General features: G+C 40.4%; 2 protein-coding genes across 9 annotated transcripts in view; one reads left to right on the top strand and one right to left on the bottom strand.

Annotated features, from left to right (window-relative positions):
* MICOS10 (mitochondrial contact site and cristae organizing system subunit 10) overlaps positions 1-12,400 on the bottom strand; it is a 447,625-nt gene extending 435,225 nt beyond the window's left edge. Inside the window, exon 1 of the mRNA XM_050793785.1 lies at positions 12,397-12,400. The gene's annotated coding sequence lies outside the window, so the exon portion shown is untranslated. The remainder of the gene's footprint in view (positions 1-12,396) is intronic.
* The window catches only part of UBR4 (ubiquitin protein ligase E3 component n-recognin 4), a 140,048-nt gene that overhangs the window by 26,578 nt on the left and 100,759 nt on the right, over positions 1-12,711 (top strand). For all 8 annotated transcript variants that reach the window (XM_050789741.1, XM_050789719.1, XM_050789742.1 and 5 more), the window contains exons 16-25: positions 880-1,039; positions 1,159-1,244; positions 5,914-6,083; positions 7,391-7,673; positions 8,413-8,548; positions 10,112-10,191; positions 10,701-10,829; positions 11,524-11,706; positions 11,846-11,971; positions 12,059-12,288. In XM_050789741.1, coding sequence (XP_050645698.1) covers positions 880-1,039; positions 1,159-1,244; positions 5,914-6,083; positions 7,391-7,673; positions 8,413-8,548; positions 10,112-10,191; positions 10,701-10,829; positions 11,524-11,706; positions 11,846-11,971; positions 12,059-12,288 — 1,583 coding nt within the window. The remainder of the gene's footprint in view (positions 1-879; positions 1,040-1,158; positions 1,245-5,913; positions 6,084-7,390; positions 7,674-8,412; positions 8,549-10,111; positions 10,192-10,700; positions 10,830-11,523; positions 11,707-11,845; positions 11,972-12,058; positions 12,289-12,711) is intronic.

Below are 12,711 nucleotides of genomic sequence, written 5' to 3'. Positions count from 1 at the left end.
TGTGGCTTGGATAACTGTAATGTTTAAAGATATTTTTGCTTAGGAGTTATATGTCTTGATTATTTGTCATTAAATATCTTGTGTGACTGTTACTGTTTCTTTACTGGCCTTTAGAATTAATCAGAAGTAGGTTTGAAACCTACTTCTGTCACTTACTGGCTTTGTGACTTTGGGCAAGAATCTGAAGTTTTTCCAGCCTTAGTTTTGTCTCCTATCATATGAGAGTGATTGTACCGGCATCTAAAGGTGTCGTGACATCTTAAAGAGAGACTGTTTGTAAAGTGCTTAGCGTAAGTCGGATACATCATAAGTGCTTGCTATGGTTGAACTGTTGGTTCAACTAGTATTGGTTATCTAGTAAGTGTCAGTCCCCATTCTGATGATGTGAGTCAGATATAATTCTTGCCTTCATATTTATAGCTTACAGTCTAGTCAAGGATGTGGACATAAAACATTTATATAATAATTCAATTTAATTTTAGTAGAGAAGAGGTAGGAATTCTATATATGTGTAATAATCATTAATATAGGCTTCAGGATTGAATATATCAGTAATGAATTGGAGCTGGACAAAGGACCTTAGGAGAACAAAAGAAATGGGTCAGTCTATGTGGAAATCCTGTTTTCATACACTGTTTTGTAACATCTGTTATATTAAACTGGAATACCATTTTGTGTAAGTAGAATTACATGGGAAAGAGAGACTCTCATAATGAAACTTAGGCCCACTGTAAGTGATTTAAAAAATCTGATTCTTTCATTCATTGTGTTTATTGCATGAGACCTCTGAGCATATTTTATTTTCGATTTGTAATCAGAGTTTAGAGGAACGCTGGGCTTATGACCCTGATAAGAACTTAGTTTTTGTGTTCCTTTCAGTTCTTAGGTCTGGCTTCCAACATTTTGAACTTCATCACCTCTTCCATGTTGAACTCTCGGAACAATTTTATCCGAAACTATCTGAGTGTATCTCTTTCAGAACACCATATGGCCACCCTAGCCAGTATCATCAAGGAGGTAGACAAAGATGGACTCAAGGGTCAGTAGACAAGATATGTGCCTGGTGGATTTTTTTTCTCATGGAGTTTGGCTGTTGGCAGGGAGGTGTGGTGCATTCAATAGCTGCTTAAATAATTGACTTTTCTACTTATCTTCAAGGTTCATCAGATGAAGAGTTTGCTGCAGCTCTCTATCACTTCAACCACTCGCTGGTAACCTCTGACCTTCAGTCACCTAACCTGCAGGTTTGTGTGTGCTGTGACCATCTAAACAAGAGCTCATGACACCAGCTTCCATAGGCTGCAGCTCCAATTGTTTGTTTGTTTGTTTTTTTGAAATGGAGTCTTGCTCTGTTGCCCAGGCTGGAGTGCAGTGACACGATCTTGGCTCACTGCAACCTCCACCTCCCAGGTTTAAGCGATTCTCCAGCCTCAGCCTCCAGAGTAGCTGGGATTACAGGTGTGTGCCACCATGCCTGGCTAATGTTTGTATTTTTAGTAGAGATGGGTTTTCACCATGTTGGCCAGGCTGGTCTCAAACTCCTAACCTCAGGTGATCCGCCCACCTCAGCCTCCCAAAGTGTTGGGATTACAGGCGTGCGCCACTGCGCCCGGCTTGTAGCTCCAGTTGTTAGGGAGCAGTTTGTCATTAAATCCCCTCCCTGGAAAGAGCGTTGAGAGGTGATTCTAATATGTCCCTGTGCCTTATATTTAGGATCATTTCCAGAAATAAAAAATATGTCCTTTATCTTAAGTCAGTAAGCTTAAAGAAAAGGAAAACCCACAAAAACAGAAACTCTTGATGATTATACTAGCAGAAAAGTGGACAAATACACAAGGAGGCAATTTATATGAAAATAAGTATAAGTGGTCAATAAACATAGGAAGAGTATTCAACACCCCTAGTAATTGAAGAAAGACAAAATGTGTGTTTTAAAAGAATCAATCAAATTATAGGAGATAGATACTGTCATATACACTTGTACTTGCAAACCCACCACCAAAACAAAATCTAGGACATTGATTGTGAACTTCCAATCTTGTGGTTCTCTCTCCCCACTGAAATAGCTGATGTCTTGAATCCTGCATCTCAAGTTCCTTATGTCCTTAGTCATATATGTATATGTATGTGTATGTATGTATATAATCTGTATTCCTTAAATTTAAAAAAAGTTTTAATATTTGCTTGTAGTTTTATAGCAAATGACATCATGCTCTATGTAATGTTTTCAGGCTCTCTCTTTTTTTCATGTAGTATGATATAGGACTGTATTGCCAAGATTCATCTATATTGTTATATATTTCTATAGTTCTTGTTTGGACAAATGTGTGATATTCAATTATGTTTGTGACTCAAAACCACGATGAGATACCACTTCACTTACACCCATTAGGGTGGCTATCATTAAATGGAAAGTAAGTGTTGGTGAGGATGTGGAGAAAGTGGAATTCTTGTTGCATTGCTGGTGGGAATGTAAAATGGTACAGTATCTATGGAAAATAGTATGTCAATTCTGCAAAAAATTACATATAGAATTACTATATGGTGGCACGTGCCTGTAGTCCCAGCTACTCAGGAGGCTGAGGCAAGAGATCACTTGAACCTGGGAGTTTGAGGCTGTAGTGTGCTATGATTGCGCCTGCGAATAGCCTCTGTACTTTAGCCTGGGCAACACAGCAAGATCCCCATCTGCCAAAAAAAAAAAAAAATAGAATTACCATATGATCCAGCAGTTCTACTTATATACCCCAGAAGAAATGAAAGCAGGGGCTTGAACAGGTGTTTATCCACCCATGTTCATAGCAGTGTTGTTCACAGTAGCAGAAGGTGGAAGCAACCCAGGTGTCCATTGACATTTGAATGGATAAACAAAACATCCATCCCTACAATGAAAGTTGTACAGCCTTCAGAAGGAGGGAAAGTGTGACCCATGCTACAACATGGATGAACCATGAAGACATGATACTAAATAAGTCAGTCACAAGCACAAGTACAATGCTGTATGGTTCCACTTCAGAGGTACTTAGGTAGTCAAATTCATAGAGACAGAAAGTAGAATGCTGGTTGCCTGGGGCAGGGAGGTGGGAAAGTGGGGACTTGGTGTTTAGTGCGTACAGTGTTTCAGTTTGGAAAGATGAAAAAGTTCTGGACGTGGATGGTGGTAAGGGCTGCAGAATAATGTGCATGTACTTAATGCCACAGAACTGTTCATGTACAAATGGTTGAAATGGTAAATTTTATGATACTTTACCACACAAGAAAAGTAAAACAAAAATAGTGCTTGGTACCTAGTACTAATACCTACTAAATGTTAGCTCTCTTTATAATTGTATTATTGTTTAATATTATTGTTGCGGTTTCTTGTTTCATTTGTTCAATACATATTCATTGGGCACCTACTATGTGCCAGGTACTATTATAGACACTGAAGAGGTAAAGATAACTTGAATTGGTGTGGGATCATGAAAAAGGAGGGAGATACGGCACAGGACATTTAGCAGAGATCATGGGCCATTATTTGAATGGGGTGAAGAGCACGGAAAGGAAGGAGTCCTGGATATTACCCGAGTTTAAAACTCAAATGAAACTAGAAGGATGCTGTTGTCATTAATAGAGGTAGGAAAGTCAGGAAGGAGAGTTGGTTTGGGGGTAAGAGAGACTGGGTTTTATTTTGTTTATTTTTTTAAGAGGTGGGGATCTTACTATATCTCCCAGGCTGGTCTTGGACTCTGGGCTCAAGTAATACTCTTGCCCTTAGCCTTTTGGGACTATGTGTGTGTGCCACCATCCCTAGCTGGTTGGTCTTCCCTCCCTCCCTCCCTTCCTCCCTCCCTTCCTCCCTCCCTTCCTTCCTTCCTTCCTTCACCCCCCCACCCCGTCTATCCGTCTGTCTTCCTGATGGGGTTTTGCTATGTTGCCCAGGCTGCTCGAACTCCTGGCCCAAGTGATCTTACCACCTCAGTGTCCCATATAGCTAGAACTGTAGGTATGAGCCACTGTGCTCGGCCTAAGGTTTCAGTTTAACTATGAAGAAGTTTTGGGGTGCCAGTGTCTAGAAAATAGTTGGGAATGTGAGTGAAATTCAGGAATTAAATTGGGGCAGTTTTTGAGGTAATGAGAAACAGTAAGACTAGCAAGAGAGCTGAAGGCTGAGGCTGAACCCTCAGAAATGCCAGTATGAAAGAGGAGTGGAAGAAGGGAGGACTCGGCCAGAGTTCTGCTGCTAGATGGACTGTGGTGCAGTTTGACTTCTTAGAGAGTCAGTTACTTTATTTAGAGCTGAGAAGGAAGGATTGGGGTGGGAGCGAAAGACCAGGTTCCTGTGGCATGTTAACTCATTTTTGTGGCTCTGAGGCCTGAAAAACTGACACAAAGATGAAAAACAAGAGCTAAAAAAATAGCGTTAAAAAATAGCGTTATAAAGAATATGTGTTACTTATCCATATATATGGCTAGGTACACCCCTTGATTTGAATATTTAGATTTTTTTCCTGATTTTTCCATTATTAAAACTGTGCTACAGTTAGTATTTTTCATGTAGCTCAGGTAGGTTTTTTTTTTTAAATTGTTTCATCGAACTTAGGAAATTAAGAAGTTGTTTATGACTGTGTTGAGAACATGGTGTTGAGAATGGTGGTTAAGAACATGGTTTTAGAGGCCAGGTGCGTAGGCACTTTGGGAGGCGGGTGGATTGCTTGAGGCCAGAAGTTCGAGACCAGCCTGGCCAACATTGTGAAACCCTGTCTCTATTAAAAATGAAAAAAATTAGCCAGGCATGGTGGCACATGGTAGCATGTACCAGTAGCTGGTAATCCCAGTACTCAGGAGGCTGAGGCACAAGACTTGCTTGAATCCAGGAGGCAGAGGTTGCAGTGAGCCGAGATCGCGCAACTGCACTCCCGTGATCTCAGTGATGGAGTGAGACTCTCAAAACCAAAAAAGAACTTGGTTTTAGAGATAAACCTGGCTTTACCACTTAGAGACCTTAAAGCTTTGGTCATGTTCTTCACCTTCCCTCCTCAGTGACATGGAGCATATAATACTTCCTGTCTCTGCCTGGCACATCCTGTGTGACAATAAAGTACGCTCTGCGCTTAGCTCGACCTATGGTAACTGCTCTTGAGGCCGGCGACATTTTGCATAACATTCAGTTTCAAGGAAGGGTCCTTGAGGATGTAGTGTAAAAATATAATTTAATTTGGCAGACTTAGAAATTTATCCTACATCCCACAGTAACCATGCTTTGTGTCTTCTGAAGCCAAATGAGAAAGCAGGCATTTGTCTGGTTTTCCATTGGCATCCTGCTCAGTGTGTGTGTGTGTTTGAGAAGATAATTTGCAGCTTAGCTAACTGAGCTGAAAATGAAGCTCATTTGAAAGACATGCTCCACCTGGAGGTAAAGAACAGCCTTGTTGAGTTCTGGGCTTTCAGATCTCATAGGCAGAATTTCTCTGCCAATACAGCGAATCTCTTAAGTTGTTGGATCTTCCCCTTTTGGGTGTTATTTGTATTATGTAACTGATTATTAAAGAAAAACTATTAGCTATTATAGTTGCTCAAGAAGTTTGCTTTCAAAGGCAACAACTTTTCATGTTTTGTCCCTTTACAAAATTATCCCAATTCTGATATCTCAATGCTTTTCTCCTTTTTCAGGAGCCCATATCTGACACTCATTAACTATAAATGTTAATGAGGTTAGATCAGTAAATTTTCATTTATGTTTTTCTCATTTGTTGACCTAAATGATCTTTATCCAAACTATTCCAAAATCTGAATTTCTGGGTCCTTCTTTCTTTAAAATATTCTGTCCAATACTAAAACAAACAAACAAACAAACATTTGAGAACATGAGTAACCTTTTGACTTTATCCTATATCTGTTTCCTAATGTTGGGTTCCATGTCTTTCTTGTCAGAACACACTGTTGCAGCAGCTAGGAGTGGCTCCTTTTTCTGAGGGCCCTTGGCCCTTGTACATTCACCCTCAAAGCCTCTCTGTGCTTTCACGCCTCCTGCTCATCTGGCAACATAAAGCCAGTGCTCAAGGTGACCCTGACGTCCCTGAATGCCTTAAAGTTTGGGACAGGTAAGATGCCTCCAAGAGAAGGTCTGTAGAGAAGGTTATTTCCTTTTTTATTTGTTTGACTTTGTAGTTAATCTGTGGCTTTGATACATTGCTGTAATGATAATGTTTAGAGTGGGAAGGGTAGAAGAGGGATGGAGTTGGAGATGTGCTGTTAAAAAAACAAGTATGTCAACTTTGGTCTGGAAATAAAGTCTCCCTGTAGCACATGGTGGATTTGGTTATAATTATTAGATGGAACTACAATCTTGAACAGAACCAATTTTATCCTGATCTGTTTTTTTTTAAAGACAAGCAGGGAAGCCAACTCTGTCCTTGGTTATTTTGCTTTCAACATGAAGCCACTTAGGGGGACTTGCAGTCTGTTTTGGACAAATTTTAAAGAATTTTTTTCCTTGGGGGAAGCTCAGATTAATCATCTAAATCCGCTTTAGATGGACCTGTATTTGCCATTTTTGTTTACATGGTTAGAAGTCTTCAAAGCAGTTTGTTTTCCTAAAAGGCTTTGCTTTCTTTTCCCCATTCTAGGATCAAATAGCTCTAATGCTGGATTTTAGAAATCATAAACCTCCTTGAATGCCAAAGACTCACTATATTTTTCCTGGTGGAATCTTGCAAAAAGGCTGAGAGGGTAGAGGGGTGCAATGAGGGAAACCCTTGTTAAACACACAAATCTCTTTCCTAATATTAAACCACAAATCTCTTTCCTAATAGCCAAAGGCAGTAGAAACATTTGGTTACATTCATTCCTTTTTTGCATAAAAGCTCTTCTGACAAGTTCTCTGAATAGTATACTTTCTTTTTTATTGCTTTATAGTCTATTGAGTTATTTTTGACTATTATCATGCAGTGATTTTTAACCTGTAGTATAAACTCTCAAAACTAGAATTAAATGATAGAATCAAAGTATAGGGAAAAGTAATTGAATTAGTTTTACCTGTCCAAGTTTATTAATCAGAAAGGAACAATAGCAGCATTTTTGGGGGGAGCTTGTAGTACTTTTCACAGTCACAAATGACAGGGTGGGCATTAATATGCCTGTGTTAAGGCTTGCCTCAAGCGATCCTCCCCTCGACCTCCCCAAGTGTTAGGATTATAGACTGAGCCATTGTGCCTGGCTGGCCAAGTCTGACTTTTTTTAGCCAAAATTTAGTTTCTCTCTTCTCTTTACCATTTAGCCTTTTTTTCTTCCTTAATTTGTTATCTTACTGCCTAGGTTTAGGAAATTTAACTCTTCTAATGCTTGACATTATAACTCTTGGAGAATGCTCTTTTTCCCACCAGACATAGTCATCTTTTCTCTCTGGTAGGTTTTTGTCTACAATGAAGCAGAATGCCCTGCAAGGCGTGGTGCCCAATGAGACAGAAGATTTGAATGTAGAACACCTGCAGCTGCTCCTCCTCATTTTCCACAACTTCACTGAGACAGGCCGGCGGGCCATATTGACGCTTTTTGTCCAGATCATCCAGGAGTTGAGCGTCAACATGGATGCTCAGATGCGCTCCGTGCCACTCATCTTGGCTCGCCTCCTTCTCATCTTTGATTATCTGCTTCATCAGTACTCCAAAGCCCCTGTGTATCTGTTTGAGCAGGTACAGACCGACACATTCTTTTTTGCTTCACTGTTATTGAGAAGTTAATTCTTCTCAGTGGTTACCATGATCCATAGCCCAAATGACCTAAATAACCTGCTCACTTTAGGTTTCAAGTGTTGGGAGGTTGGTGGGTAGGATTAGGAGAACCACTGAGACTTGTAGTTGATGTTTAGCCGAAGTGATAAGTGTAGATTACTTGATTTGATGCATTTTTTAAAAGTGGAATGTAGGCTGTGTTCAAAGGCGTTCTTCCATGAATTGCCCTGCTCTACCTGTGTCTGATGCAGTGCCCTGAGCATCGGCCCTCAATGAGTATTTCTTAGTGGTTGAATGACAGTCAAGTAGTAACTTTTATGGATTGGTAAATTCCTTTGTTGTAAGGATCCAAAATGAGAATAGGAGGTCCGTTCAAACTTAACTGTGTTCAGCATTTCTTAAAATGTTTCATTGAGCACTAGTCCCTTTATGTTCCACCAAAAATTGCATTCCAAAAGTAGTCGCAGAAAAATCTTTAAATTTTTATTTTGGTTTATGAGTTTCCCAGGCTTTGATATACCAAGCTATTATCATACCTGAGTGAAAAGCTGAATGGTGCCCAATAAAACAGAATATTTGAATGTAGAATACCCACATTCAGACTTCCAAGATTTAGTGTACCGAGCTATTATCATGCCTAAGTGAAAAGCTGAATGGTGACTGTGTATCTTTCTTAATTTCAGTATTTGTGTTTTAAAAGGTACAGCATAACCTGCTGAGTCCTCCTTTTGGGTGGGCAAGTGGATCCCAGGACAGCACCAGCCGCCGGGCAACCACTCCTCTCTATCATGGGTTCAAAGAAGTAGAAGAAAACTGGTCTAAGCATTTCTCATCAGGTCAGAAAGAAGATTGTCAGTAGGAAACTGACTTACTGGTTCTCACTGGCGGGGTTGAATTAGAAGCTTGGAGACTCTTGGAGGATCTTTGGTCATTTGCTTTAGTGTAATCCCTATGGATGGCAAATCACCTATGGATTAAAACATTTCAGAAATGGACTCCCACATAACCTACATTTATTTATTTTTTTAAAATTGAGGCCAGGGACTGTGGCTCATGCCTGTAATCCCAGCACTTTGGGAGGCAGAGGCTGGCAGATCATTTGAGGTCAGGAGTTCGAGACCAGCCTGGCCAACATGGTGAAACCCCATCTCTACTGAAAAAATACAAAAAACATTTAGGCAGACTTGGTGGTGCCTGCCTGTAATCTCAGATAGTCTGGTGGCTGAGGCAGTAGAATCACTTGCACCAGGAAGCAGAGGTTGCAGTCAGCTGAGATTGCACCACTGCGCTCCAACCTGGGCAGCAGAACAAGACTCTATTTCAAGGAAAAAAAAAATTGAGGCTGAGAATGGTGGCTTATGCCTATAGTCCCAGCACTTTGGGAGGGCAAAGTGGGAGGATCGCTTGAACCCAGGAGTTTGAGACCAGCCTTGGCAACATCGATCCCATCTACCAAAAATTATTTTAATAAGTAGCTGGGCATGGTGGCACGTGCCTGTGGTCCCAGCTGTTTGAGAGGCTAAGGTGGGAGGATCGTTTGAGCTTGGGAGGTTGAGGTTGCAGTGAGCTGTGATCACGCCACTGTACTCCAGCCTGGATGACAGAGTGAGACCCCTGTCTCAAAAAAAATAAAAACTAAAAAATAAATTGAGACACAAGAAATCAGAATCCTGGTGTCTGGCCATGGGGTACAGTATATGGATTCTTGCCACTCTGTGTGATTAATTTTCCTCATTTTCCCTTAGAGTTGTGGTTCTAATGTACAGCTAAATTTCATTTTGGGTCTTGGTGACATGCTGGTCTGAAACTAATGTGAACATGAGATTATCTCTAGTGTTTCTCTCATATAGCAATTGTCTGTTCTTTGGATGAGGTATTTCTTGTGTGTATTTTTAATGTGCGTTTGTGCTTATCCTGAGGATTATTAGATGTTAAGTGTATTTTGTGGAAACTTTTGTGAAACCTTAGTATGAGCTTACTGTTCTCTCTTACTATTTGATGTTAGGGAAACAGCATGTAAGTTTAATGTGTTCAGACTAATGACATAATTTGTTGATTGATTTGATTCTAGAGCACCCTACTTAACTCTTAGAGCAATGGTTCTCAATGGGTGATTTTGTCCCCTCCCCTCCAGGACATTTGGCAATGTCTAGAGATATTTTTGGTTGTCATAACTGGGGGTGCTACTGGCATTCAGTGGGTAGAGGCCAGGGCTGCTGTTAAATCACCTAGAGTGCACAAGATGGCCTCCCATAGCAAACACTTATCTGGCTCCAGATGTCAATATTGTTAAGGTTGGGAAATCTTGTTGTAAAGTATTTTCTGAGTTTTTATGTTGCATGCTAGTTAGACAGAGTTAAGAATGAGACCATTCTTTTAATCAGCACATTACTTTTCAGACGCTGTCCCACAACCCAGATTCTACTGTGTCCTGTCCCCAGAAGCCTCAGAGGATGATTTGAACCGACTTGATTCTGTGGTACTAGGAATTTTAAAACTGCATTTTATATGTGCGTCAGATGGTTTTCCACCAGAATCAGCCTACTGGGGGGAAAGGGAATAACTGACTTTTTATAGTCAGGAAATGTGGTCTGTGTTACGATTTGAGCTCATTCTAATAGGAAAATGTTACTTGGATATTTATTTGTTGGGTGCACTTTTGCTGTGGGGGTCGTCCTTGCTGGATTGGCACCTCTGGCCCTTGATTTTTGAAGACAATCTTTGTTAGCGTTTTTCACATGCAAGTATTTTAATGGACAAAAATAATTGCCTTACTCTCTCATTCTAATGCCTGCAGTTGTGTGCTCACAATAGCTTGCAAACTGTGAGCACCATCCCAGAATGGGAATCTGCTCCAAGGAGAAATTAATGAGTATGATTTGATGGGATATTTTGTCAATCATGAGGATAAATGATAGTGCATAGGCAGTAGGAAAAAATACTTTAAAAATAAAGAAATGATTGTCTGTCTTTCTTTCTTTATGTCAGGCATGTGACGTCCTTTTCTCCAAGCTTGTCAAGTATGATGAGCTTTATGCTGCACTGACAGCCCTGCTTGCAGCTGGGTCCCAGCTTGATACAGTTAGGAGAAAGGAAAACAAGAATGTAACAGCCTTGGTAAGATGGTGGAACCCTGAGAAGTCTTTGGGTTGTGTTTGATCATTGATCATTTCTATCAGAAATTTTCTTCTGAGATGTAATCAGTTTATTGAATATCAATTTGCAAAACTGACTGATTCTTCAGTATTTCTAGGTAGTTTGGGTAGCTATGTTCACCTTAAAGAGAATTTAATCAGCTTTTGCATTTTTTTTGGTTACCACTGAGAGAACTGTAATTTAAGAATTAGTGGTCCCCCCCAAGTGCCATCTCTCCTGTGAATACTGGTTGATGTGTGATATTGAAAGCCTCAAGCCTGATATTTTTCTGTGGCTCTGTTAATGTGTCTCTATACTTCTAGAAGCAATTCCAGGCCACAAAAATGAACAGCTGATTGCAGGTCTGCTAAACAGAATGTCCTGCCCTCTTTTGGTTAATTGGTAAATTATTAGGGAGCCAAAGTTGTCTTGGAATAGCCTTTTTGGTCTGTGAAATGTGCAGAATATGGAACAAATTATTTGTATGTGTGTTCTGCCATTTTCTGGTAGGTGCACTCTCTAGAAAGATCTGGAGAATGGACTTGGGGGCCAAATGTCAATTTAAAATCAGGACTCTACACAATTCTTAAAAGTTGCATTTGGAGCAGTTTGTACTGTGAGGGAGATCTTGAGGCAATACCAAGTGCTACCTCTATGCTCCTTTTCCTTTCTCCAGGAGGCCTGTGCACTTCAATATTACTTCTTGATACTATGGAGGATCCTAGGAATTTTACCACCATCAAAGACTTACATTAACCAGCTATCCATGAACTCACCTGAGATGAGCGAATGTGACATCTTGCACACTCTGCGATGGTCTTCTCGGCTCCGGATCAGCTGCTATGTCAACTGGATAAAGGTAACACAGAGCTTGCTGCTAAGACTATTCAAAGCCAGAGTGCTTTGTGCTTTCTGAAGCTTTTAAATTTGAAGATGATGAAAGCTTTGGACTCTGCCTATATTGATCTCCTAAACACTTTTTCTTGCTGTCCAAATAGGATCACCTTATCAAACAGGGAATGAAGGCTGAGCATGCTAGCTCGCTCCTAGAACTGGCATCCACAACCAAGTGTAGCTCAGTGAAATATGATGTTGAAATAGTAGAGGAATACTTCGCTCGACAGGTATGCAGTATTGGAGCCTAAATGATAGAACTTGGTTTCTACCATAGCCTTTTGCCACAACTAATTATATTTTGCATATTTTTAAAGATCTCATCCTTCTGTAGTATCGACTGTACCACCATCTTGCAGCTGCATGAAATTCCCAGTCTGCAGTCCATCTACACCCTTGATGCCGCCATCTCAAAGGTCCAGGTCTCTTTGGATGAGCATTTTTCTAAGATGGCTGCTGAGACTGATCCTCATAAGTCGTCTGAGATTACCAAGAACCTACTTCCAGCCACGCTGCAACTCATTGATACCTATGCATCGTTCACCAGGTGTGGTGAACTGCCTGCCCAGAGATGCACATGCACTCTGCACTCTGTGCAAATCCCCAAGTGACTCAGAATTTGATGTTTTTCCCTTTCGTCAGCTTAGGGTTTTTTCCCCCATGGTATAATGCTTTCTTCTCTAGTATGAAGGGGTGCTTGATGAGGGAATTTTCAAATAGTGCAGGAGGAGTCAGGAGGAAGTTTAATGTCTATAATTCTTTAAATATTTTGTACCATTTTACTTACAGGATACAGAGAAAGGTAATGTAATTTTTCTAAATACTGTCATTTTTCTTATTAACTGAGTTAAAGCTCCTTAAGTGCTCTTTATTTATTGTTATTAAAGAAAAATTTTTTTTGAGGTGAAGTCTTGCTCCTGTTGCCCAGGCTGGAGTGCAGTGGTACGATCTTGGCTCACTGCAACCTCCA

Source organism: Macaca thibetana, chromosome 1 (assembly GCF_024542745.1).
Source record: "Macaca thibetana thibetana isolate TM-01 chromosome 1, ASM2454274v1, whole genome shotgun sequence".
In the NCBI taxonomy this organism is placed as follows: Eukaryota; Metazoa; Chordata; class Mammalia; order Primates; family Cercopithecidae; genus Macaca; species Macaca thibetana.
This window is presented reverse-complemented; position numbering and strand designations above follow the sequence as displayed.